The 26,341-nt window shown below is 41.0% G+C and overlaps 1 protein-coding gene across 24 annotated transcripts in view; it reads right to left on the bottom strand.

Annotated features, from left to right (window-relative positions):
• Positions 1-26,341, bottom strand: part of DARS2 (aspartyl-tRNA synthetase 2, mitochondrial) — a 30,650-nt gene that overhangs the window by 2,381 nt on the left and 1,928 nt on the right. For 4 of the 24 annotated variants that reach the window (XM_084977706.1, XM_084977707.1, XM_021063655.2 and 1 more), the window contains 13 exons: positions 23,593-23,659; positions 20,794-20,895; positions 20,350-20,445; positions 19,508-19,631; positions 17,671-17,717; positions 16,162-16,268; positions 13,914-13,983; positions 12,851-13,030; positions 10,902-11,009; positions 9,518-9,580; positions 5,932-6,084; positions 2,811-3,029; positions 2,100-2,210 (listed from right to left, as the gene is read on the bottom strand). In XM_084977706.1, coding sequence (XP_084833832.1) covers positions 2,100-2,210; positions 2,811-3,029; positions 5,932-6,084; positions 9,518-9,580; positions 10,902-11,009; positions 12,851-13,030; positions 13,914-13,983; positions 16,162-16,268; positions 17,671-17,717; positions 19,508-19,631; positions 20,350-20,445; positions 20,794-20,895; positions 23,593-23,659 — 1,447 coding nt within the window. Of the gene's footprint in view, positions 1-2,099; positions 2,211-2,810; positions 3,030-5,931; positions 6,085-9,517; positions 9,581-10,901; positions 11,010-12,850; positions 13,031-13,913; positions 13,984-16,161; positions 16,269-17,670; positions 17,718-19,507; positions 19,632-19,975; positions 20,446-20,789; positions 20,896-23,592; positions 23,660-26,341 lie in introns of all 24 variants that reach the window. The other 20 variants (XM_084977722.1, XM_084977723.1, XM_084977721.1 and 17 more) reach the window with 9 other exon arrangements.

Raw genomic sequence — 26,341 nt, 5'->3', positions numbered from 1 at the left:
GATAAACAGAGAAATAACGGGTTCAGTAAATGAGCTATTATGCTGATCATGCAGACAGAGTAAGACCAATTAAAGACTTTGAGATGTGGGTTCAGAAAGGTAAGATGAAAAGAAGGAATTGGTCCTGTCACAGGGGCCAAGAGGAGACAGCATTACTAGGAGGGCAGCAGCATAGGTGCTGCCAGAAGGTACGATGGCTTGCAGGCCAACAACAGGCTGCTGGATTACCCTGCAAGTAACTTTTGTGGGGCAATGCGTGTAGAAAACTTGAAACTGTCTGAAGATAGTTCCCTAACTAGGCTACAGATCACAGTCACGTCAGCAACAAATATCCACGCCTCACATCTATAGTGTTTCATTTAATTGGACTGGTGAGAAGCAGTGAGTGGTTTTGTTTTTTAGCTTTTAATGTTTTCCAGGCGATTCTGTTCTAATATGCAGCAGGGCTGAGGACCACTGGTATGTACGGAAGAAAAGAAAGCAATGTATTCTCTCTGACATGTTGATAAGCTTGACAAAGGAATGGGGGAAAAGAAAAAACCCAACAGAGACTGGGAAACTGATGGTTAGAGGTGTTGACTTGGGAGGAGAAAAGTTAAGAGACTTCGAAACATTCTTTTTTTTTTTTTTTTTTTTTTGTCTTTTCTGTCCTTTTAGGGCTGCAAGCGCAGCATATAAAGGTTTCCAGGCTAGGGGATGAATCGGAGCTGTAGCTATAGCCACCAGCCTATACCACAGCCATAGCAACGCCAGGTTCAAGCCAAGTCTGCAACCTACACCACAGCTCACAGCAACGCCGGATCCTTAACCCACTGAGCAAGGCCAGGGATCAAACCTGTAACCTCATGGTTCCTAGTTGGATTTGTTTCTGCTATGCCAAGACAGGAACTCTAAAAACTCCTTTTTTTGAGCATTACAGAAGTTAGGAGGGTGGGAGCTTGGATTTGTTTCTGCTATGCCAAGACAGGAACTCTAAAAACTCCTTTTTTTGAGCATTACAGAAGTTAGGAGGGTGGGAGCTTGGGCTCAAGAGCCCCCCGCCTAGTTTGAATCCTTGCTCTGTGTACTTCTGTCCTGTGTGACTTTGGGCAATTAATTAATTTGCCTCAGTTTCTTATCTTTAAAATGGGTACAATAAAGGTCTTTATTTAAAAAGTAACTGTGTGGGAATTCCCACTATGGTTCAGCGGTAATGAACCCAGCTAGTATCCATGAGGATGTGGGTTTAATCCCTGGCTTCACTTTGTGGGTTAAGGATCTGACATTGCTGTGAGTTGTGGTAGAGGTCACAGAGGTGGCTTGGATCCCACGTTACTGTGGCTGCGGCATAGGCCATCAGCTGTAGCTCCAATTCGACCCCTAGCCTGGGCGCTTCCATATGCTTCGGGTTCAGCCCTAAAAAGCAAAAAAAAAAAAAAAAAAAAAAAAAAAAAAAAGTACTGAAACTATATTTTTCTCATCGCTTTCTCCATCATTGCCTCAAGGCTAAGTGTTGCTTCCTAGAACTGCTCTCCCCAGGGAAGACATGACTGCCCTCTCCTCTGCTCCAGATAGTCCAGGTTTACTCTCACCCCCAAAGCCATGCAGCACTAAAAAGACAAAAAAAAAAGAAAAAAAAAAAAAGGAACTGTGAAGGAGTTCCCTTCATGGTGCAGCAGGTTAAGGATCTGGTGTTGTCACTGCTGTGGCGTGGGTTCAATCCCTGGTCTGGGAACTTCCTCATGCTGCAGGTGTGGCTAAAAAAAAAAATAAATAAACTAAAAAGGACTAAATGTGTCCATGCATATAAGGTACTTAAACAGTGCCTGGCACATAATAAGCACTAAAGAATACCTATTATAACAGAAGAAAGGGTGGGGGAAAAAACTGTAACTGCAATGTATACATCTAAGGATAACCTGACCCCCTTGCTGTACAGTGAGAAAATAAAAAAAAAAAAAGAATACCTATTATTATCATTTAATTTTCAAAGTCTTACACTAAAGGTAGAGAAATAGGCTGATATTCTATATCTAATAAATCCTCCATTCATAACAAACTTTATCAAAACAGACAAATATTATGGTTTGAAAAAAGTCTAGGTTGGAAGATGATGTTACCTTTAGTACTGCTGCCAGGACGTAACGCTGTAGTTCGGCATTATGAATTCGGATAGAACCACCTCCTACCTCATTGCCATTTAAAACCAAGTCATAGTGTTGGCTACGGACCTAGAAGAGTCAAAGAACCTTTATGTTAGAGGAAATTACTGGTTTTCTCTTATTTGTTTTTTGTTTGTTTTGTTTTTGCTTTTTAGGGCCACACCTGGGGCCTAAGGAATTCCCCAGCTGGGGGTTGAATTGGAGCTGCAGCTGCCAGCCTATGCCACAACTCATGGCAACCCCCAGATCCTTTAACCCACTGAGTGAGGCCAGGGATAGACTGCATCCTCATGGATACTAATCGGGTTCATACACACTAAAGCACAACTGGAACTCCTCTGCTTTTTCTTCTTTTTTTTTTTGTCTTTTTGTGTTTTTAGGGCCGCACCCAGGGCATATGGAGTTCCCAGGCTAGGGGTCAAATCGGAGCTACAGCTGCCAACCTACACCACAGCCACAGCAACGTGGGATCGAAGCCACATCTGCGACCTACACCACAGCTCACTGCAACGCTGGATCCTTAACCCACTGATCGAGGCCAGGGATCGAATGTGCAACCGCAGGGTTACTGGTCAGGTTCATTAACCACTGAGCCATGATGGGAACTCCAGGAACTCCTCTGCTTTTATTTCCACATTTCCTTTTAATTTGGAAGTCTAGATATGGTACCTTTTGGGGCTCAGTGTAGAGGAGGTGGATGTCACTGGGATGGGGAGCAGTAAATGGGTGGTGGGCTGACTCCAGCTCTTGAGGATGTTCCTCCTTGGGAAAGAAGAGGGGGAAATCCACCACCCAAAGGAAAGAGAACAGAGCTGGGTCACGAAGCACCACTCCTCTTGCTTCTAGAAGATCAGCACATTCTAGTCGTAATTTTCCCAATAAAGAGCACTGCAAACAGAAGACAAAAATGTTGAGTTAACTGCTGTGACAGAGTAGGCACCAAATGACAACATGGATTCTAAAGCCAGGCCTTTCTCTGAGAAAGGATTAGCCAATTTACCGATGAGACACTCATAGCCTCTCAGGACAGAAAGATCTGAGGATGATCTGACTGGGACATGACTGAAAATGATTTCAGACTCAGCAGACTTGGAGAGTATCTGAAAATACAGTAACTGAGAGCACAGGTATGAGCTTGATTAACTTGGGTCTGTATCTCAGAATGGCTACTAACTAACTTCTCTGCACCTTTTCCCATAGTAAAATGGAGATAAAAATACCTGTCATGAAGATCAAGTCAGATAAGATCTGTAAGGTATATGAACAGCAGTTACTAGGATTATTATTTCCTTACTGTTCCCAAAGGGTTGTGGTGAGGATGTAATGAGACCCTGGCACATAGTTAATGGTCAATAATTTTGGCTATTATTAGAGAGGCAGTATGGATTATCGCTTACTTTTTTTTTTTTTTAAGGGCTTCCCAGGGCTCCCTTTTTAGGGCTACACCCTCAGCATATGGAGGTTCCCAGGTGAGGGGTCAAATCAGAGCTGTTAGCTGCAGGCCTACACCACAGCCACAGCCACAGCAACTCAGGATCCAAGCCATGTCTGTGACCTACACCACAGCTCATGGGAACAGCAGATCTTAACCCACTGAGCAAGGCCAAGGATCAAACTCTCGTCCTCATGGATCCTAGTCGAGTTTGTTAACTGCTGAGCCATGATGGGAACTCCAGATTATAGTTTACTTTAAGAGTGTGACTTTTGGAACTAGACTTTGTAGGTTAGAAATCTGGCTCCTGGAGTTCCTATTGTGGCTCAGAGGGTTAAGAACCCAATTAGCATCCGTGAGGCTGCAGGTTAGATCCCTGACCTCGATCAGTGGGTTAAGGATCTGGTGTTGATGTGAGCTGTGGTGTAGGCTGAAAACATGGCACAGATCTGGCGTGGCTGTGGTATAGGTTGGCAGCTGCAATTTGACCCCTAGACTTGGAGCTTCCATATGCCACAGGTGTGGCCCCCCAAAACAAACAAACAAACAAAAAAGAAATCTGGCCTCTATCTTCTAACTACGGGAGTATGAAAAAATTCTTAACCTCCATACCTCTGTTTTCTTATCTTTTAAAATGGTAGCAGTATTAGTATTTCCCTCAATAGGGCTGACACAAGGATTAAATGAGTTAATATACACCAGCTACTTAGAACAGTGCTAGGCAGATAGAGAGTGCTCTATGATACAGAGGGCCATCCCTGAGAAAGGGCAGTTAGAACCGAAGACATGCCTGGAGACATGCACAGGGTGTCACTCTGTAGCCTATTCTATTTGACACTTAGATATCCACATAAGGCACCTTCACTGTGACATTCAGAATGCTAATGTCATTCCTTATAAGTTTGGTTTCTAGCATTCTCTCAAGGAAGTCCCAGCAGAAATTACTGCAATGCCTTCCTGAGAAGAGAACAGGAGCAGTTTCAGTTCATACTGGGGTAAAGTTTAATAGCCAAATGAGTTTGGAGCAGGATTTTTATATAATACAAAAATTCCAAGTGTTGTTTTTTTTTTTTTTAAAGAAATGCATCAACAGTAAAATTTGTAATTAACTGGTGCATGCCCCAGCACATTTTTTTTTTTTTTTTTTGGCTGCACCCAAGGCATATAGAAGTTCCTGGGCCAGGGACTGAACCCACGCCATAGCAGTGACCCAAGCCATGGCAGTGACAACATCCTTAACTTCTAGGCCACCAGGGAAATTCTCCTCCAGCAAATTTTATAGTGCTGGCTCACGACTTGTATTAAAAAATAATGATGATAAATGAATTCGTTTAAAAAAGATGACCAGGAGTTCCCATTGTGGCCCAGCTGGTTAAAACCCAACTAGTATCCATGAGGATGCAGGTTTGATCCCTGCCCTTGCTCATTGGGTTAAGGATCCAGCATTGCCACAAGCTGTGGTGTAGGTTGAAGATTTGGCTCCAATTTGACCCCTAGACTGGGAACCTCCATATGCTGCAGGTATGGCCCTAAAAAAGAAAAAAAAGATGACCAGAATATCAAAAAACATATAATTAGCTTTCTTCACTCTAAGCTTGCAGGGAAAGGGAAGGACAGTAGATTACGTTTAGCTTTGTAGCTGAACCCTGAAACATTTCCCTTTGGAAGAAAGTAAGTAAGCACAATGTCAACATAACTTAAAAGAATGAACTTGATAAAGTACCAATCAGACACAAAAAGAGATCCTATTATACTTTAGTGCAAGAGTGAATTTTTATCATGCTTGACCTTTACAGTGTATTTTCAGTAGTTATGTTTGACTTTTATATTACACTTTATATATTTTACAATGCTCTCTAAAGCAAAATCCAGTCTTCCAAAGGTCTCCTGAAGAATGTGATTTAGCCAGTGCATGGCAGCTGTTCTTCCTGAGGAAAATGGGTCCTGCATTAACTAGGTAGAGCCATGGATGTCTGTCAGCCCAGCAGCCCTCTAGCAGCCCTGTTCCTCCACATTTTCAGGAATGCATTATGTACAAAAGTTTGGGACTACAACTTTTTGTACTTGTAAAACCTGAAAATGAAAAAAATTTTATAGTCGTATAATGAATACCAATAGTCCTCTACCTAAGTGACCCTCCTAATCAGAGCAGATCTAATATGTGTGAGCAGTGCCAATAGAAGTTGGTAGTTGATGAAAAAAACTAGTTTTTATACAGTGTATTATAAAATGCTGAAAAGCAGAGCAACTTCATGTTATGAAATTAAAAGGCAATTTCAAATATGTACTATACACACAGGAAAAGACAGGCATCATTCAGCATCAACAGCACAGATGCCTAGAGGTTATTTTTCTTACTGCTTTCTTGTGCTCTCCAGCAGTTACCAGGACCACATCCTCTTCTTGGATCCCCAGTAGTCGGATTAGTCCTAATCCTTGCTCTTCCGTTATGAATTTAGCAAGTAGAGAATTCCAGTTTCTGTTGGCTTTCAGGAATACAGGTAAGACTTCCTGTGATAAAGAAAAAGACTAATTCATATTTTTAAAAAGTGAGTTGATGTATTTTTTTGCAGTACAAAGATTTCCTATTTCCAAAAGAAAATAACCTACATGAGATTATCTCTCTTCCCTCCCTAAAGTCCTTCAAAATGATACTAAAGGAATCTACAAAGTAATCTTACAAAAAAAAAAAAAAAAAGAGTTCCTGTTGTGGCTCAACACGTTAAGAACCTGACTAGTATCCATGAGGATGTGGATTCAATCCCTGGCCTCATGGGCTAAGGATCTAGCATTGCTGCAAGTTGCAGCATAGGCCACAGATGTGGCTCGGAGCTGGCCTTGCTGTGACTATGGTGTAGGCCTACAGCTGCAGCTCTAATTTGACCCCTAGCATGGGAACTTCCATAAGCCACAGGGGTGGCCCTAGAAAAAAAGAAAAAAAAAAAAAAAGGAATGAAGGCAGGTATACAGGAATAGAATAGGAATGATCAAAGAAGCAAGATGTAGGAAACTCTGGTCTAGAGCCCAAGAAAGAACTGATTTACTCTGCAAAATCCTAGAGGGGTACAGGGCTCTTACAAAGGCTCAGGTCCCCAGGGTAACAGCCAAATGTCTTGCAGCTCACCTGAAGCTAAACCTAACCATTTTCGAAAGCCCCTTTAAACAGCTTTTTTTTTTTTTTTTTTTTTTTGTCTTTTCAAGGGCCGCACCCACAGCATATGGAGGTTCCCAGGCCAGGGGTCTAATTGGAGCTGTAGCTGCCAGCCTACACCACAGCCACAGCAACTTGGGATCTGAGCCGCGTCTGCGACCCACAGCACAGCAGGATACCTAACCCACTGAGTGAGGCCAGGGATCGAACCGGCAACTCCATGGTTCCCAGTCAGATTCGTTAACCATCGAACCACAACGGGAACTCCTAAACAGCTTTTTAAATGCCTTTTTTTTTTTGGTCACAGCTGCAGCATGCAGAAGTTCCTGGGTTAGAGATCAAACCCTCACCATAGTAGCAACTGGAGCCACAGCAGTGACAGTGCTGGATCCTTAATCACTAGGCCACCAGAGAACTCCTTTAAATGCCTCATTCTTTTAAATATGTACAATTAGGAGTTCCCCTTGTGCTTCAGTGGAAACGAACTGGACTAGTATTCATGAGAATGTGGGTTTGATCCCTGGCCCTGCTTAGGTTAAGGATCTGGTGTTGCCACAAGCTGTGGTCTTGGTTCCAGATGTGGCTTGGATCTGGTTTTGCTATGGCTGTGGTGTAGGCTGGCAGCTGTAGCTCGGATTCAACCCCTAGCCTGGGGATTTCTATATGCCGCACCGGCGGAGCTAAAATACACACACACACACACACACACACACACACACTTAACAGTGACTACACGATGAAGAAACTATAGCATTAAAAAAAAAGAGAGAGAGTTCCCGTCATGGCTCAGAGGTTAAGGAACCTGACTAGAATCCATGAGAAACTGAGTTCAATCCCTGGCCTTGCTCAGTGGGTTAGGGATCCTGCATTGCCATGAGCTGTGGTGTAGGTTGCAGACATGACTCAGAGCCCACATTGCTGTGGCCATGGTGCAGGCCAGTGGCTAAAGCTCTGATTTAACCCCTAGCCTGGGAACCTCCATATGCCACAGGTATGGCCCTAAAAAGACCAAAAGAAAAAAGAAGATCCAGATTAAACAACAAAAAAATGTGAATATATAGTTCTATATTCTCCTTTTCTTACAAATCATTATAAACTGAACATTTTCCCTATATTTCAGCTTTTAGGAGACAAGTTTTAAAAAGAAACTTGAATATTTATTCCTTTAATTCTATCTTAATTTATTAAATCTCTCCTATACGGTTTCATTTTATTCCTGTTACAGATACAGTGACAAGCAAAAATGTCCTCATGTCTGAGATCCTTTCTTTAAAGTATAGAAAAGTATTGACTCAAAAAGGATGACTATTTTCAAAGTTAGTGATTCTAAAACAGCTGAGGGAGTTTACACTTCCAGTGACAGTGTGAGAATGTCTATTTCCTGCTCCTGCTCCTATTTCAGTTCTGCCATTCATTCAGCAGGCCAAGCACAAAGTGTGTCTGTCAGAAGTGTACTCAGAATTTTAAAAAGGAAATGGGAGATTAATACAGGCTTTCATTCATACCTTCCATGCTTCATTTAAACCTTGGGCAATGAGGCTCTATTTATTTTCCTAGTTGCATCAAACTACCACTGTTTATTTTAAAAGGCTATAGTTGAACTTTCACATTCTTTTTTTTTTTTTTTTTGTCTTTTTGCTATTTCTTTGGGCCGCTCCCACGGCATATGGAGGTTCCCAGGCTAGGGGTCGAATCGGAGCTGTAGCCACTGGCCTACGCCAGAGCCACAGCAACGCAGGATCCGAGCCGCGTCTGCAACCTACACCACAGCTCACGGCAACGCTGGATCGTTAACCCACTGAGCAAGGGCAGGGACCGAACCCGCAACCTCATGGTTCCTAGTCGGATTCATTAACCACTTTGCCACGACGGGAACTCCTCACATTCTGATTAATGGTATATTCAATGAAGTTGCAGTCTTGCAGTTATACCCAGGGATAAGATTAACTTTAAAAATAAAAAGAAGAGGAGTTCCTGCTGTGGCGTGGCAGGTTAAGGATCCAGCATTGTCTCTATGGCAGCTCAGGTTCCATCCCTGGCCTGGTGCAGTGGGTTAAGGACCTAGAATTGCTGTAGCTGTGGTGTAGGTCACTGCTGTGGCTCATATTCTATGCCTGGCCTAGGAACTTCCATATGCTGTGGGTACAGCCAAAAAATAAAAAATAATTAAAACATTAAAAAAAAAAAAAAAAAGGAGTTTCCGCTGTGGCACAGTGGGATCGGTGCTGTTGCCTCTGTAGTACTGGTACACAGGTTCAATCCCTGGCCCAGCACAGTGGGTTAAGGATCCGACATTGCTGCAGCTGTGGTGTAGGTTACAACTTCAGCTCAGATCTGATCCCTGGCCCGGGAACTCCATTTGCCATGGGGCGGCCAAAAAAAAAAAGGAAAAAGAAAAAGAACAGTAGAATGATCTAAAATATAAGACCCTCAAAACTTACGTTATTGTAAGAGCTTAAGCAATTATTAAAACTATTGAATCTCAGAGTTCCCATCGTGGCGCAGTGGAAATGAATCTGACTACGAACCATGAGGTTTCGGGTTCAGTCCCTAGACTTGCTCAGTGGGTTAAGAATCCAGTGTTGCCGTGAGTGGTGGTATAGGTAGCAGCTATAGATAGCTCTGATTAGAACCCTAGCCTGGGAATCTCCATATACTGCTGGTGTGGCCCTAAAAGGCAAAACAAAACAAAACAACAACAAAAAAAATCAACCAAAAAAACTCCACAAAACAAAACCACAACTATTGAATCTCTAAAAGAAAGGAAAAAACCTGCTTTAATTAACTCCTTACCTGATTAAAATGGTCAGCTGCAAATTTTCTAATGGACTCTATGTCTTTCCTTTTTAAGTATTTCTGATAAAAGAAAATAAACAGTGAGCTCCATAAACATGTTTATAATAACAAATGGGATACAAATATATTTTGTGTATTTCCATCACAACAGTAGGATTCAAGGAAAATTTATACTGACAAATGACAAAATTTTAAAGCTTGTTACAGGGCTTATTTTTTTTCAAATTATGCAAGTCTTATTGGAAATCACTGTGAAAGTACTACATACAGAAGACAATGTACATATAATATGCAGGATAAATGTTGAAAATGAATCTTCACAAATGAATTAAGAAAGATAAAATAACTTTAAGATCAGTAAGAGGATTCAGAATTTGATTGTTTCAGGTCTCTTAAAATTCTTTATATCTTACTTTTTCTAAATATCTTTCTAAGACACTAATACTCAGGGTGCCCTTAAATAGGTATGAGAGATATAAAAAGATAAAAACATAGTTAATGACCCTGCAGTCCTTATGATCTACTTGAGTAAGGATGGTTATACTCAAATTGGGGTAAATAAAAATAATAAGCAATATATGTTATACTGAGCTTATCTGAACATATTCATTATATCTGGACTAGAGTATGGATAGCAAATTACTGCCCACTGAACATATGAAGTGAAAAAAAGGTAATGAGACTGAATTCTTATCCCCATTTAAAATATATTAATATGTTTATATATCCAAATGAGTCTTTCAAAATGGTGGTCTTATTCAAAACATTTTTGGAAATCCTCTTATTAAACTGTTTTCAAAGCAGATATGCTAACAGAAAACGGACACATCCCATTACTTAAAAGTCAATGCTTATCCAGCCCAACCATTCTCTCTCTCTCTTACCCTCATTTCCCCCTTTTTTGGTTTTCATAGCTCCACCTCTTTTCCCTTGTTTTTAAAGCAGTAGACCCCAGAGCTCGAAAACCAAGAACCAATATGCTAAGGCTATACTGGAGCTGAAATGTGGCTGAAAGTCACTGGACAAGCTGAGGCTGGAGATAGAATATGAATACTATTCTATAGCCACTGGTGGAAATAACCCCAAATGAAGTACAGGAGTACTTTAACAGCATTTTATTTAAAAGGAAAAAAAAAAAAAAAGGCTCTAGACCTTGATATTCATAAAGTTTTATTGTTTTCTACTTATAGTTTTAGAAAAATTGTTAGATTTTATCTGAAAATACTTATTTTTATATTTAGTTAAAGAGATTTTTTTTCTTTCTGAAGTTTAAATGTGCCAATATTGAACATATTTACTTCTTATTTATATATATTTTTTTAATTTTTTTATTTTTTCTCATTTATATTTTAGAGAAAATATAGAATTGTACTCCACTTACTGCTCCTTCAGGGACACACATGGCTTTGATGGTTCCTTGGGGTTTACTAAGTGCATCTTGAAGATAACCAATCTCTGTTCTTCTGAACATATCACTGATATCTACAATCTAGAAAATGGATAACAAAAACGGTAATTAAATGTGAAGTAATTTTTATCTCAAAACATTTTACAAATAAGATTTTATTTTATTTTTGTCTTTTCTAGGTCCACACCCGAGGCATATGGAGGTTCCCAGGTTAGGGGTCTAATCGGAGCCGTAGCCACCAGCCTACGCCATGGCCACAGCAACATGGGATCTGAGCTGCGTCTGTGACCTACACCACAACTCACGGCAACCTCATGGTTCCTAGTCGGATTCTGTTAACCACCGAGCTATGACGGGAACTCCACAAACAAGATTTTAAAAAGGAATGTGGATCTTGTTAACATTTATAGACTACATTCATAGAGTGTTTACCATGGGCTGGGCACCATGAGATGAGTTAATGTAGTAATGTATAATTCATTAGTAATAATTCATCTCATCTGTGCAACACAAGTATGATGTACACCCTTTTATTATCCCCGTTTAACAGATGAGGAAACCAAGGCATAGAGAAAGAAATGACTTGCCTAAGATGACACAGCTAGTAAGTGGCAGTCAGTATTTAGCTTAAGCAATCTGGCTTAAGAACCACTATTCCATGTTACAAAAGAAGAAACAAGGAGTAGTTATGTTGGCTGCTGTAAGTAGGCAGTTATGACTTTTTGTGTTATAATTTTTCGTTCTAAGAATTGATTATTGCCTATTTCTGGACCAGGCAGCACTCAATTTCTAAAGAATTTTCATTGAGAACTGAAATACAGAAATGTCACCAGCATTACAGCGATGAAGAGCTGTTGCTCTCTTGGAGATAATAAGCGTCTTGCTAAGGGAAACTGCTCCACCTTTAACTCTTACCCTTAGTTCAGTATGTACAGATCTTAATGTGAATAAACATTTCCATTTATGTTTGAACTCTTTATAGATCAGGGAAGAAGAATAAAGAACTCTTAATCATTTGCCTTCCAAGTGCCTTAGCTAAAGAATTCAAGGGAGTTCCCGTTGTGGCTCAGTGGTTAACGAATCCAACTAGGAACCAGGACGTTGCAGGTTTGATCCCTGGCCTCGCTCAGTGGGTTAAGGATCCGGCGTTGCTGTGTGCTGTGGTGTGGGTCGCAGACATGGCTTGGATCCCGTGTTGCTGTGGCTCTGGGATAGGCCAGCAACTACAGCTCCTATTCGACCCTTAGCCTGGGAATCTCTATATGCCTCGGGTGCAGCCCTAGAAAAGACAAAAAAAAAAAAAAAAAGAATTCAAGAGGAAAGCACAGTTTTTTTTTTTCTTTCAAGTTACCATTCATGTCTATATAACAGACAATAAAGTCAGCAATAAAAACTTTATAGCAAGAGGAGTTCCCGTCGTGGAGCAGTGGTTAACGAATCCGACTAGGAACCATGAGGTTGCGGGTTCAGTCCCTGCCCTTGCTCAGTGGGTTAACGATCCGGCGTTGCCGTGAGCTGTGGTGTAGGTTGCAGACACAGCTCGGATCCTGCGTTGCTGTGGCTCTGGCGTAGGCCGGCGGCTACAGCTCCGATCAGACCCCTAGCCTGGGAACCTCCATATGCTGCAGGAGCGGCCCAAGAAATAGCAAAAAGACAAAAAAAAAAAAAAAAAAAAAAAAAAAACTTTATAACAAGAAACTTGCTCTTGGAAATAGATTTTGGAAAACAACAGAGAAAAGATATTGTGATGCTAACACACCTTTAGTCTCTCTTGCTATAGCTTGGTAACAACGAAAGTAACAAGCTAAGGTAACAAGAAAAAATATGATAGGATAGTGTGTGTAACTGGTTGTAAACATCAAAATAGTTTGATAGATTACAGGACTCTTTGGGGGCACGGTCCTCAAAGTGAAGAAAGGTACCTTCATTCCAAAGCGAGTGTCAGGTTTATCAGTTCCATAGCTGGCCAATGCCTCGGCAAAGGTCATAGAAGGAAAAGGAACTACCAGGGGATCTTTGTCACTGGGCCACGAATACTGGAGCAAACCCTCAATTAGACTCTGAATCCCAGTCTGGTCTACAAAAGACATCTCTATGTCAATCTGAAACCAAAACAACATATGGAAACTTACTAGAACAGCCACGATATTAATGTGTACATGTGTATTTATATATTTCTTTGGTTTCAAGTTACCATAGGATTTTGCACATGAATATCTAATAATACATGAGGGAGCAGATTAAATGTTCTTATATATGCTTTATGTCAGGCACTGTGCTAATGGTTTACATACATCAACTTGTTTAGTTCCCATGACTATCCCATGGCTTACGGCTCAGAGAGGCTAAGTAACTTCCCTGATGTATATAGTTAAACTACATTGATCTCAGGTCTATCCAACTCCAAAGCTTATGGTTTTTTGCTTCACCACACTGATTAATACAATATCATACAGAAACTAAATCATAATAGCTTCCATGCTTTTGACTAGATACATAGATTAAATCAACATACAGAATTGCTGGTTCTTAGTGCTTAGAAAGATTTGTTTTAAGAACTTAATCAGGAGTTCCCACTGTAGCACAGTGGGGCAAGGATCTGGCATTGTCTCTGTGGCAGCACAGATTGGATCTCTGGCCTAGCACTGTGGATTAAGGATCTGGTGTTGTCATAGTTGGAGATCAGATTCAATTCCTTGATGGGGAACATTCATATGCTGTGAGTGTAGCCAAAAAAACCCCAACAAACAAAAATCCCCCAAAATTGGATCATATCATGACCATTAAAGCATTGTAGGAACCACTGTCATTCCTTAGTTGATAACCATATTCTTTGTAATTAGTGCCTCAACTGGTTAGTTTAATTAAATATCTGATGGATAAAATATAGTGACAAGAAAGTACATATAATTTCTGTCCTGATTTTGACATACTTGGCTGTAGCTAGGCTGAATCAGTAAGAGACAAATGAATATAACTCAGTACCTGGGTAAACTCGGGTTGTCTGTCTGGTCTTGAACCTTCATCTCGATAACAACGGGCAATCTGAAAATATCTAAATTTAAAAATTGCATTAATTGAGTCATGATTCTAGGAAGATACACACACTTTCTCCCCAACATTCCTGCAATGTACATTAATACAATTAATGATACCTAAAAGACATAAGGAATTTCAAAATTCTTTATGATATTCTAATCTAATCTGATATAGTTGACCCCTAATATACGATAAAGTTGACCACTGAGAAGTCAACTCCTCTATATATTGTTTTAAAAATATACAATGGTGGAGTTCCCTTGTGGCTCAGCAGAAGTGAACCTGACTAGTATCCATGAGGATGTGGGTTTAATTCCTAGCCTTGCTCAGTGGGTTAAGTATCCCGGCATTGCCATGAGCTATAGTGTAGGTTGAAGATGCAGCTGGGATCCTGCATTGCTGTAGCTTCTGTATAGGCTGGCTGCTGCAGTTCTGATCTGATCCCTAGCCTGGGAACTTCCATATGCTGCATGTGTGGTCCTAAAAAAAGTAAAAAAAAAAATATATGGTGGCACCTTTGGATATTTGTGTTAGACCGACATGCAAGGCAGTCTATGTTTCTTTATTTTTTGCTGTGCCCAAGGCATGGGAAGTTCCTGGGCCAGGGATCAAAACCGCACCACAGCTGTAACCAGAGCCACATCAGTGACAATGCTGGATCCTTAACCTTCTGAGCCACAAGGGAACTCTAGTCCATGCTTCTTCTTTTTTATTTTTTTTCTTTTTAGGGCCACACCCAAGGCATATGGAGGTTCCCAGGCTAGGGGTCCAATCAGAGATACAGCTGCCAGCCTATGCCATAGCCACAACAACATCAGACCCAAGCCGTGTCTGTGACCTAGACCACAGCTCTGGCAACGCCAGATCCTCAAGCTACTGATCAAGGCCAGGAACCGAACCCGCAACTTCATGGTTCCTAGTCAGATTTGCTTCCACTGCAGCATGACGGGAACTCCTAGACCATGTTTCTTTTTTTTTCTTTTTTTTTTTTTTTTTGTCTTTTTGCTATTTCTTGGGCCGCTCCCGTGGCATATGGAGGTTCCCAGGCTAGGGGTCGAATCGGAGCTGTAGCCCCTGGCCTACACCAGGGCCACAGCAACACAGGATCCGAGCCTCGTCTGCGACCTACACCACAGCTCATGGCATAGCCGGATCGTTAACCCACTGAGCAAGGGCAGGGACCGAACCCGCAACCTCATGGTTCCTAGTTGGATTCGTTAACCACTGCGCCACGACGGGAACTCCAAGACCATGTTTCTTAACACATACTCTTTTGCATCAGCCAAACTGAAATATTCACTGCTCCATGAGTACACTTGAGCTTTCCTGTGCTATGCCATTTTAACTCTCATTTTTTAAATGAACCTGACTAGTATCCATGACGATGGAGGTTCAATCCCTCGCCTTGCTCTTTGGGTAGGGGATCCAGCGTTGCTGTGAGCTGTGATGTAGGTCACAGATGTAGCTAGGATCTGGCATTACTTTGGCTGTGGTATAGGTCGTGGGCTGCAGCTTGGAGTCAACCCCTAGCTTGGGAACTTCCACATCCCGCAGGTTCGGCCCTAAAAACAAAACAAAACTCTCATTTTCATCTCCTGAAATGCAGCTCTGCCCCAGAAGGCCTTGCTCATAAATTTTTTGACATTTTCCAAAACAATGTAATTTTGAACCTCTCTCTCTTTTTTTTTTGTATTTTAGGGCCGCACCTGTGGTGTCTGTGACCTACACCACAGCTCATGGCAACGCCAGATCCTTAACCCACTGAGCAAGGCCAGGGATCGAACCTACATCCTCACAGATCCTAGTCGGGATCGTTAACCACTGAGACATGAAGGGAACTCCTCAAACCTCTTAATGTAACAAGTTTGCAATTTTCAACATACTTATTTTTGTTTATGTCACAGTTGGTTTTATTATCCTATTTTGTTTTACTAGATTTGTTAACTCCTTGAGAGCAAAACCTATTCTTTTTTGTTTTTAATCCCCTTTCCCATCTACTAGCATAGAGCTTTGTATGTGGTGGCCACCCAATAAATCTTTACATAATAATTACACATTTTTAGGGCATTTTACCAGTATTTTCCAAACCTCTCATACATTTTTTAACCTTCCTTTAAGAGATTATAGACAATTTTGTGTTTCCTTCCCCCCTTCTTTTCCTTTTCTGACCACTGCTAGCACAAAGAAAGCTCACCTGTCTAGACCACCAACCATTAGAAGCTGCTTAAACTGCTGAGGACTCTGAGGGAGAGAATAAAACTTTCCAGGTTCCCTGGATGGTACTACAAACTCTTTTGCACCCTTTGAATGAGAAAGAGGGAGAGCAGATATATCATTAAAAAAACAAATCTAAGAGGTGGTAGAAGTCAATAGTTCAGCTCATCAATGAAATCAACTAAAGAGTAAATTTCTCACAATGAAAGAGATCATTTCTTGCTCATCCTTTAGTCCCTCAAAGGCTTGTACACAGTAGGCTTTAAATAATGTTTATATGTAGTAAGAATTAGATATATGCTTGTTGAAATGAACTCTCGATTTTGTTCATCAATTCCTATTCAAGTAATTCCTAACCGCTTTTCTTTTTTCTTTCTTTCTTTTTTTTTTTTAGGGCCACACCCGAGGCATACAGAGGTTCCCAGGCTAAGGGTCTAATCAGAGCTGTTGCTGCCGGCCTATGCCAGAGCCACAGCAATGCCATATCTGAGCAACGCTGGATCAGTAACCCACTGAGTGAGGCCAGGGATCGAACCCACAACCTCATGGTTCCTAGTTGGATTAGTTTCTGCTGCACCACGATGGGAACTCCCACTTTTCTAAATTCAAACTATAGTTTTACAGTCCATAGACTGTATAAATATTGATGTTTAAAAATGTCAGTTCATAATGAACAGGAATTAATTAATTAATTTATTTATTTATTGTCTTTTTAGAGCCGTACCCATGGCATATGGAAGTTCCCAAGCTAGGGGTCAAATCAGAGCTGTAGCCACCGGCCTACACCACAGCCACAGAAATACCAGATTCATGCTGCTTCTGTGACCTACACCGAAGCTCAGGGCAATACTGGATCCTTTACCCCACTGAGTGGGGCCAGTGATCGAACCCAAATCCTCATGGATACCAGTAGGGTTCATTACTGCTGAGTCATGATGGGAACTCTAGAAATTTATTTTTAAGGAATCAATTTATTATTGATTTATAGCTATAAACCTCAATGGGGGAGTTCCCGTCGTGGCGCAGTGGTTAACGAATCCGATTAGGAACCATGAGGTTTCGGGTTCGGTCCCTGCCCTTGCTCAGTGGGTTGACGATCCGGCGTTGCCGTGAGCTGTGGTGTAGGTTGCAGACACGGCTCGGATCCCACGTTGCTGTGGCTCTGGTGTAGGCCGGTGGCTACAGCTCCGATTCAACCCCTAGCCTGGGAACCTCCATATGCCGAGGGAGCGGCCCAAGAAATAGCAACAACAACAACAACAACAACAAAAAATAAACCTCAATGGAAAGAAAACTATAGGTTTAAAAGATTCTGAGGCAAAATACTGACCCATGTAATTTGGCCAATTCTTAATACCTAGTTAATGTGATCATCCTTAGCCAATAGAATAAATAAAAGAAATACAACTAAGGGAATATAAAAGCAAAGTGGTCCAGTTTCATAAACCAATAGGAAATTATTAGTAGGCTGATTAAGGAATATACTTACCCCTGGAGTCCTCTTAAACAATGTTGGTGTTTCTATATCCACAAACCCTAAAGAGAGAAACACCAGAATTTAATAGAAAGGAATTTGTCAAATATGAAATCTATAGTATAGTTCAACAAATCTGAGGCTACCTTCTAATTAGGAATTTTGACTGAAATAAGTAACCAAGCACATTGATGCTGGTTTCTACAAATCCTGGAAGGAAACCGAAGATTTTCATAAAATCCTATCCTCTTCATAAAGTTGACACTTTGGTCTTGAAATCATTCTGTTTGATGGATTCTTGTCTACTGAGCTGTTCTGATTTTCTACATGTTCTGCTGGCACAGCAAAAATAATACAAATATAGCATTAAAAAAACCCAGGACTGGAGTTCCTCTTGTAGCTCAGTGGAAATGAATCTGACTAGTATCCATGAGGACGTAGGTTCAATCCCTGGCCTCTCTCAGAGGGTTTAGGATCTGGCATTGCTGTGAGCTGTGGTGCAGGTCGCAGATGCTACTTGGACACTCTGTTGCTGGGGCTGTGGTGTAGGCCAGTGACTATAGCTCCAGTTCCACCCCTAGCCTGCGAATCTCCATATGCTGTGGGTAAGGCCCTAAAAAAAGACCAAAAAAAAAAAAAAAAAAAAAAAAAAAAAAAAAAAAAAAAGAATCCCAGGACTGACTGAAAAGTCTAGGTTTCTTTCTTTCTTTCATCTTTTTTTTTAGGGCCATACCAGTGGCATATGGATGTTCCCAGGCTAGGGGTTGAATCAGAGCTATAGCTGCCAGCCTACCCCACAGTCACAGCAATGCCAGATCCAAGACACATCTGTGACCTACACTATGGCTCACGGCAATGCCAGATCCTTAACTCACTATGCAAGGCCAGGGATTGAACATGCTGCATCTTCATGGATGCTAGTCAGATCATTTCTGCTGAGCCATGATGGGAACTACCTGAAGAGTCTAGGTTTCTTTTTTTTTTTTTTTTTTTTTTGTCTTTTTGCTATTTCCTGGGCTGCTCCCACGGCATATAGAGGTTCCCAGGCTAGGGGTCCAACCTACACCACAGCTCACGGCAACGCCGGATCATTAACCCACTGAGCAAGGGCAGGGATCGAACCCGCAACCTCATTGTTCCTAGTCGGATTCGTTAACCACTGCGCCACAACGGGAACTCCAAGAGTCTAGGTTTCTGAATTCCCAACAGTCCAATTACATTTCTGAGTTTCCAACAAATGATGTACTAGCATGGTGAAGAATTAAGAAAACTTATAGATAACAACGAAAGGTCTGGTCCACCTTCAATAGTGAAGGTGGAAATACTTAGACAATGTAACAGGCAATGTCACTTTTTTTTTCTTTTGTTTTTAAGGGCTGTATCTGTGGCATACGTAAGTTCCCAGGCTAGGGATCGAATCAGAGCTGCAGCTGTTAGCCTACGCCACAGCCACAGCAGTGCCAGATCCGAGGCAGGTCTGTGACCTATATATACCACAGCTTGTGGCAAGACCAGATCCTTAACCCACTGAAAAAGGCCAGGGATCGAACCCACATCCTCATGGATACTAGTCGGGTTCGTTTCTGCTGAGCCACAATAGGAACTCCAATATCACTTTTAAAAGGCTATACTTGTGACTCAATATGGAACTAAATTGTGCTTTATGTTACTAAATTATGCTCTAGGACAAAACACTTGAAAATGAATGTTTGTTCAAAAACTGCTTTATATATTAAATGAATTTCAGACCTCTAGCAACATATGACCCAATGAGGCCAAGGAGAGGGTACAGTGAAACTGCTGAATATAACAGATGAATAATCTCCAAAGAACATCCAGGCATTTCCCTTACCATGCAGATTACAGAGATATTCCCGCATTTTCATGACCATCTGGGACCTCAGTCGCAGGTTATATTGCATTTGGGCACCACGCAAGTCTAAGTAGCGATACTGCAAACGAAGAGTCTCTGTTTTCTAAACAAATTTAAAGATTTTTATGTTTAAAAATTTTTCAAGTATTAAAAAGATATACTCTGATATTAAAGACATTAATCTAGATACAGAATGTGAGTTTTCAAAAACTTTAGCTCTATCCTTAACCTTGTTACTAGTACCAATTTTACTTTTTTTTTTTTTTGCTTTTTAGGGCCGAATTCCCGTCATGTGGAGTTCCCCAGGCTAGGGGTCAAATCAGAGCTATAGCTGCTGGCCTAAGATACAGCCACAGCAAGACGGGATCCGAGCTGAGTTTGCAACCTACACCACAGCTCATGGCAACGCTGGATCCTTAACCCACTGAGTAAGGCTAGGGATCGAACCTGTGTCCTGATGGATATTAGTCAGACTTGTTTCCACTGAGCCACAAGAGAACTCCCCATCTGGTCATTTCTAGGACAGACATAAATTTTCTTTCAAAATGTAAAACAATAGCAACCAAAAAATATAAACAAAGTAACACCTAAGTCTTAAAGACAACCATGTTTCAAGTGGTCTGAAAAAACATTCTAAGTATTTAGGAAGTGCAACAGCTTACTGAACTGTTGCTATTTAAGAACAGTTCAAGAATGATTCATAATACAGCTATAAAAATGCTTAATTTTGTAGAAGTTAAACTTTATAAAACTCTGATAACACTTTACTGGTTATCACCATTTTCTAGATACTCTATTTTATTAATAACATAGGATGGCACCTTCACAAAGTCCTTAATTTCAAAGGGTAGCTTCTTGCAGGAGTTCAGAAGTTTAGCTGTTTTAACTTTGATTTCAATCTCACCTGTTGGCATTTTCTTAAAGAGAAAGAGAAAAAGACTTATTTTAAAAAGCACTCATCAGGATGTGTACACAGTGAATATTTATAAAACATAAGCATTTACTTGTGCAGGTGCTTAAACAAAAACATCTGTGTATGACTTTGACATTCCTATGCATATTTGTGGCTGATGTTTTAACAAACGTCTATTTCCATAGACATTTATGTTTGTAGTGAAATTTCTTAAATTTGTAAGTTCATTTGTTGACCCTACAGAGCTTTGGTGTCATATATCTCACAGACACTCATTCTCTGTTGTCTGAAGGTGTTGACAGACAGTAGGCATATACAGAGGTAAAATTTAAATAGTTTATAAATTACTAACTGGATTCTCTTGTCCTGGAGGTCGGGAAATTACTGTTCCAGACACTTGAACCACAGATTCCACAGGGGCTTCACATAAAATTCTCCTCACAGAAGCAGCTGACTATAGAATAAGAGAGGAAAACATTTTCAGCAAACAAATGAACTTAAAGGACTCTATAGCAACTGCAGATTATGACTTAGAAAACTGTTAATATGCATAAGCTTAATTGCCATACATACTGGGGCTACCCTTGATGACTTTATTAAAGAATTTGGTAAATTCTGGAGTTCCCGTTGTGGCGCAGTGGTTAACGAATCCGACTAGGAATCATGAGGTTGCGGGTTCGGTCCCTGCCCTTGCTCAGTAGGTTAACGATCCGGTGTTGCCGTGAGCTGTGGTGTAGGTCGCAGACGCGGCTCGGATCCTGCGTTGCTGTGGCTCTGGTGTGGGCCGGTGGCTATAGCTCCGATTGGACCCCTAGCTTGGGAACCTCCATATGCCGCGGGAGCGGCCCAGGAAATAGCAAAATGACCAAAAAAAAAAAAAAAAAAAAAAAAGAATTTGGTAAATTCTATTCCCACTTTTTTGGGGGTGGAGTTGGGAGTGCATTCATGGCGTGGGGAAATTCCCAGGCCAGGGATCAAACCCTCCTCACAGTTGTAACCAGAGCCACAGTAGTGACAACACCAGATCTTTTACTCACTGAGCCACCAGGGAACTCCCCGTAACCCTCTTTGACTCCATACAGCAAGAAAAACTATTAGTTAATTTAAAACTTTCTTACTTAAAGGAAAATAAGGAGAAGAATGATTAATGCCACAAATCCACATACTTTTCTTTTCTTTTTAGGGCCGCACCTGAGGCACATGGAAGTTCCCAGGCTAAGGGTCGAACTGGAGCTGTAGCTGCCGGCCTCTACCATAACCACAGCAATGCCAGATCCAAGCTGCATATGTGACCTACATTACAGCTCATGGCAATGCCAGATCCTTAACCCACTGAGCGAGGACTGGGATCAAACCGGCATCCTCATGAATACTAGTTGATTTCGTTACCGCTGAGCCACAACGGGAACTCCCCCACATACTTTAAAGGCAACTGTCTCCAGAGTTAGACTTAGGGGTAATTAAATCCAATAGTAATAATGGAGTCCAAAGTAAAAGAGTTCTGGTTAGCTATGCTCATCTCTGCATCCTGATCCCTGACAGATAATCCATGGCACTTTACTTACTTCAAACATATGAGGTGAGTAAATCTTACTTCTTTCAGGCATTCAAGCATTTATACAAACCACCACAATAGAAACCAATGTTGCCCAACAAGCATGATGAGAGTTCTTTATCTAAATTTAATGGCAATTATTTTTTGAGCAGGTAGTACCTTCACCTGACTCAAATTCAAAGGGTACAAATAGATATACAGTGAAAAGTCTCCTATGTCCTCCAGCCCAGAGATAACCTCTAAGATAACCTCCTCTTCCCAGAGATAACCCTATGTTATATGTCCTTCCAGGGACATTTCATAATATACACACATACTTGCTCTTTTTGATACAGATAATACCACTCTACATGTTCTTCGTATTCTGTTCTTTAACAATATACCTTTGATCTTTTTTCCATTTTAGCACACAAAGAACTTCTTCAGTCTTTTTTCTTTGGCTGTAACAATGTTCATTCTCTTAATGGGGAATATTTAGATTGTTCCCAATTTTTTTTTTCTATTAAAAATAATCCAGGCAGTTCCCTGGTGGCCTAGTGGTTAAGGACTTGGCATTGTCACTGCTGTGGCTGAGGTTCGATTCCTGGGCTAGGAATTTCTGCATACTGTGGGTATAGCCAAAAAAAAAAAAAAAAAACAAAAAAAACAAAAACTCACCAGTAGTGAATAACTGTTATTTGCATATTTTGCATCTATTTAAGCCTATGTGTAAGATAATTGTGAGATAACTGACTAGAAGTAGAATGAATGGTTCAAAGGATATATGCATATATAATTTTGATATTGCCAAATTGCCTTCCATTAGAGCTAGTGCTCAATTGGTATGCCTTCAGGAGTGTATGAGCACTTGTTTTCCCAAACACAGCATGTTGTCAATCTAGTTTGTCAAAAATAACAATTCTGTGTAGTTTCAATTCACATTTCTCTATCTATGAGTAAAGCTGGGTATATATTCATATGTCTATAGACATATAGAAAAATAGCTATTTGTATTTTCTTTCTTTTTTTTTTTTTGTCTTTTTTTTTTGGTATTTCTTGGGCCGCCCCCGCGGCATATGGAGGTTCCCAGGCTAGGGGTCGAATCGGAGCTGTAGCCACCGGCCTATGCCAGAGCCACAGCAACGCAGGATCCGAGCCGCGTCTGCAACCTATACCACAGCTCACCGCAACATAACGCCGGATCGTTAACCCACTGAGCAAGGGCAGGGACCAAACCCGCAACCTCATGGTTCCTAGTCGGATTCGTTAACCACTGTGCCAAGACGGGAACTCCTGTATTTTCTTTTCTACAAATTTTATGCTCATGTTCTGCATTCACATTTCTACTGGGTCACTGGTCTTTAAAAAGTTTTTTTTTTAAATTGATTTGGAGTAGCCTTTTATATAGTAGAGAAATTAGCTCTTTGTCTGTGACATGAGTTGTACATATTTTTCTCCAGTTTGTCATTTGTCTAAATATTGCATATGGTAGTTTTAATTTCCATTAACAATAAACTTCTTAATTTAAAACCTCGAACATACTTATCCAGCATGCTTAGCTTATTCCAACTATAGCATCAAAGAGGCTTTCAGATAACAGAAGAAACCTTCTATTACCTCATCCTGGGGAATGACAACTTGGACAAGTCCATGGAAATCTCTTAGGACCAGGAAGATGTTCTGCCTGATTAATTAAGAAAATGAACACATTAGGGTGAAATCTTCAAGACCAAAATTTATTTATTTTTAAAGTTTTTTCCTCTGGCTAATTTAAGCAAAAATTTATTAAAAGTTAGAAGTATTTTAGAAGAATCAACCACAAGCCTGGAGAACCATATGCAGAAAATATGCAGGAACCAAGTGAAACTAGGTAGCTGAGAACACAAGCCCTTAGCACTGTTGCTAATGAACAGCTGCTGTCCTAATGCAGCTGTGCTCTTTTTTTTTTTTTTTTTTTTTTTTTTTTTTTGTCTTTTTGCTATTTCTTTGGGCCGCTCCCGCGGCATATGGAGATTCCCAGGCCAGGGGTCCAATCGGAGCTGTAGCCACTGGCCTACACCAGAGCCACAGCAACGCAGGATCAGAGCCGCGTCTGCAACCTACACCACAGCTCACGGCAACGCTGGATCGTCAACCCACTGAGCAAGGGCAGGGACCGAACCCGCAACCTCATGGTTCCTAGTCGGATTCGTTAACCACTGGGCCACGACAGGAACTCCCAGCTGTGCTCTTAACTCCACTGTCACAATGGCTTTACAGAATATCTACTACACTTGGAGCTTTCCATTACTTTCTCAAGGCCCTCAACTTGGGCAGAAGTTCTGATTGCTCAAGCCTAGGTTATGTGCCTCTGACCTGTTTCCTGAGAGCAAAGAGGTCAGATGAGACCAAAATTTAAGCAGGCAAAAAAACAAATAAAAACCTCAAGCAATATATCATGTTCCTTTTTATAATAATAATATGCTTTCATAGCTATATTGGTACAGTTATCTATGTAGCTTATTCATGAAAATGACACTTTTTTTTTTTTTCTTTTTAGGGCCACACCTGAAGCATATGGAAGTTCCTGGGATAGGGGTTGAATCAGAGCTCCAGCTGCCCGCCTACGCCACAGCCACAGCCAATGAGGGATCCAGTGGGTTGCAGATCTTTAACCCAATGAAGAAGGCCAGGGATCGAACCTGCATCCTCATGGATACTGTTTGGTTTCTTTACTGATGAGCCACAATGGGAACTCCGAAATGCCACTTTTTTCATTTACAATTTCAACTTTTATTATTAGCTGTTTGTACAGTTTACTAATGCTATCCAGATGGCTTATTAATGAAAAGGCAGATTTAAAAATTTTTTAAATTGTATTGGCTTAAGTCTTTATAAGAAAATTTAACTAAATATGGAAACTTTCCAATATTAAAGTCCAAAGGTAATATTTTAGGATATCAGAGGCATCTGATTGGTCACTTTTTAAGTACAGCAATATAAACTCTTTTCTTTTCCTAAAAATAAGATACCATATAAAATTTTCTAGAAAAGGTCCAATACTAACTTAATACTTCTAAAACCCCAAAAGGCTCTCAAAATCCCAACATTTTAGCATTCAATCTTTCTCATAATTTTCTTTTTTTCCTTTTTCTATCTCTCATTATTCTTAGTACCAGGAAGAAGTACAGAAAGCCTCCTCAGATTTTGAGTTCAGGAGATAAAAGTCACTCAGTGTATGCGTAAAATAGCCACCCATTTGGGACATATTCTTTAGGAAGTTCACACAATCTATGTATTTTGGATCTCTTCACTGTGAATTAATGTATTATTCAAATATGTTTTTTTGTTTGTTTTTTGTCTTTTTGCCTTTTCTAGGGCCGCTCCCGTGGCATATGGAGGGTTCCCAGGCTAGGGGTTGAATTGGAGCTGTAGCCACCGGCCTACGCCAGAGCCACAGCAACGCAGGACCCCAGCCACCTCTGCAACCTACACCACAGCTCACGGCAACTCCAGATCCTTAAGCCACTGAGCAAGGCCAGGGATTGAACCCGCAACCTCATGGTTCCTAGTCGTATTTGTTAACCACTGAGCCACGACGGGAACTCCATGTTTTGTTTTTTTTAAAATGAGAGTTGCAATGTTTATTTCACGTTCTCTCTCTTTTTTTTTTTTGCTACACAGGCAGTATGTGGGAATTCCTGGGCCAGGGACTGAACCTACCCTGCAGAGCAGCAACCAGAGCCACAGTAGTAAGAGTGTGGAAGCCTCATCCCACTAGGCCATCAGAGAACTCCCTCAAATATGCTTTGTAATATAGAGATGAACAAATGGGCTCTACCACTGAGGAATCACTCTTCATCTTTTTAGGCTTTTTCTCTACCTAAACATAAACAATGCTTTTTTATGCTACTGATGCTTAACAGCTTACCCAATTATTGGTCCCAGGGTTCAGTAACTTATTTATTTTTTTTTGTCTTTTTTAGGGCTGCTCCCGCTGCATATGGAGGTCCCCAGACTGGAGTCAAATCGGAGCCACTGGCCTACACCACAGCCAGAGCAATGCAGGATCTGACCCCAGTCTGTGACCTACACCACAGCTCAGGGTAACACCAGATCTTTAACCCACTGATGGAGGCCAGGGATGGAACCCGAAACCTCATGGTTCCTAGTCGGATTCATTTCTGCTAAGCCATGACAGGAAACTCCAGTGTTCAGTTACTTTTATCACCATGTATTCTTTTTTTTTTTTTTTTTTGGGTCTTTTTGCCTTTTCTAGGGCTGCTCTCACTGCATATAGAGGTTCCCAGGCTAGGGATCTAATCAGAGCTGTAGCTGCCAGCCTATGCCAGGGCCACAGCAACACGGGATCCCAGTCGCATCTGCA

Source organism: Sus scrofa, chromosome 9 (assembly GCF_054392235.1).
Source record: "Sus scrofa isolate SSC_HxYL_T2T_F1_AM1 chromosome 9, Sscrofa_HxYL_maternal_Yorkshire_Landrace_v2.0, whole genome shotgun sequence".
Lineage (NCBI taxonomy): Eukaryota > Metazoa > Chordata > Mammalia > Artiodactyla > Suidae > Sus > Sus scrofa.
The sequence above is the reverse complement of the archived record's forward strand: the minus strand, read 5'-3'. Positions and strand labels throughout refer to the sequence as shown.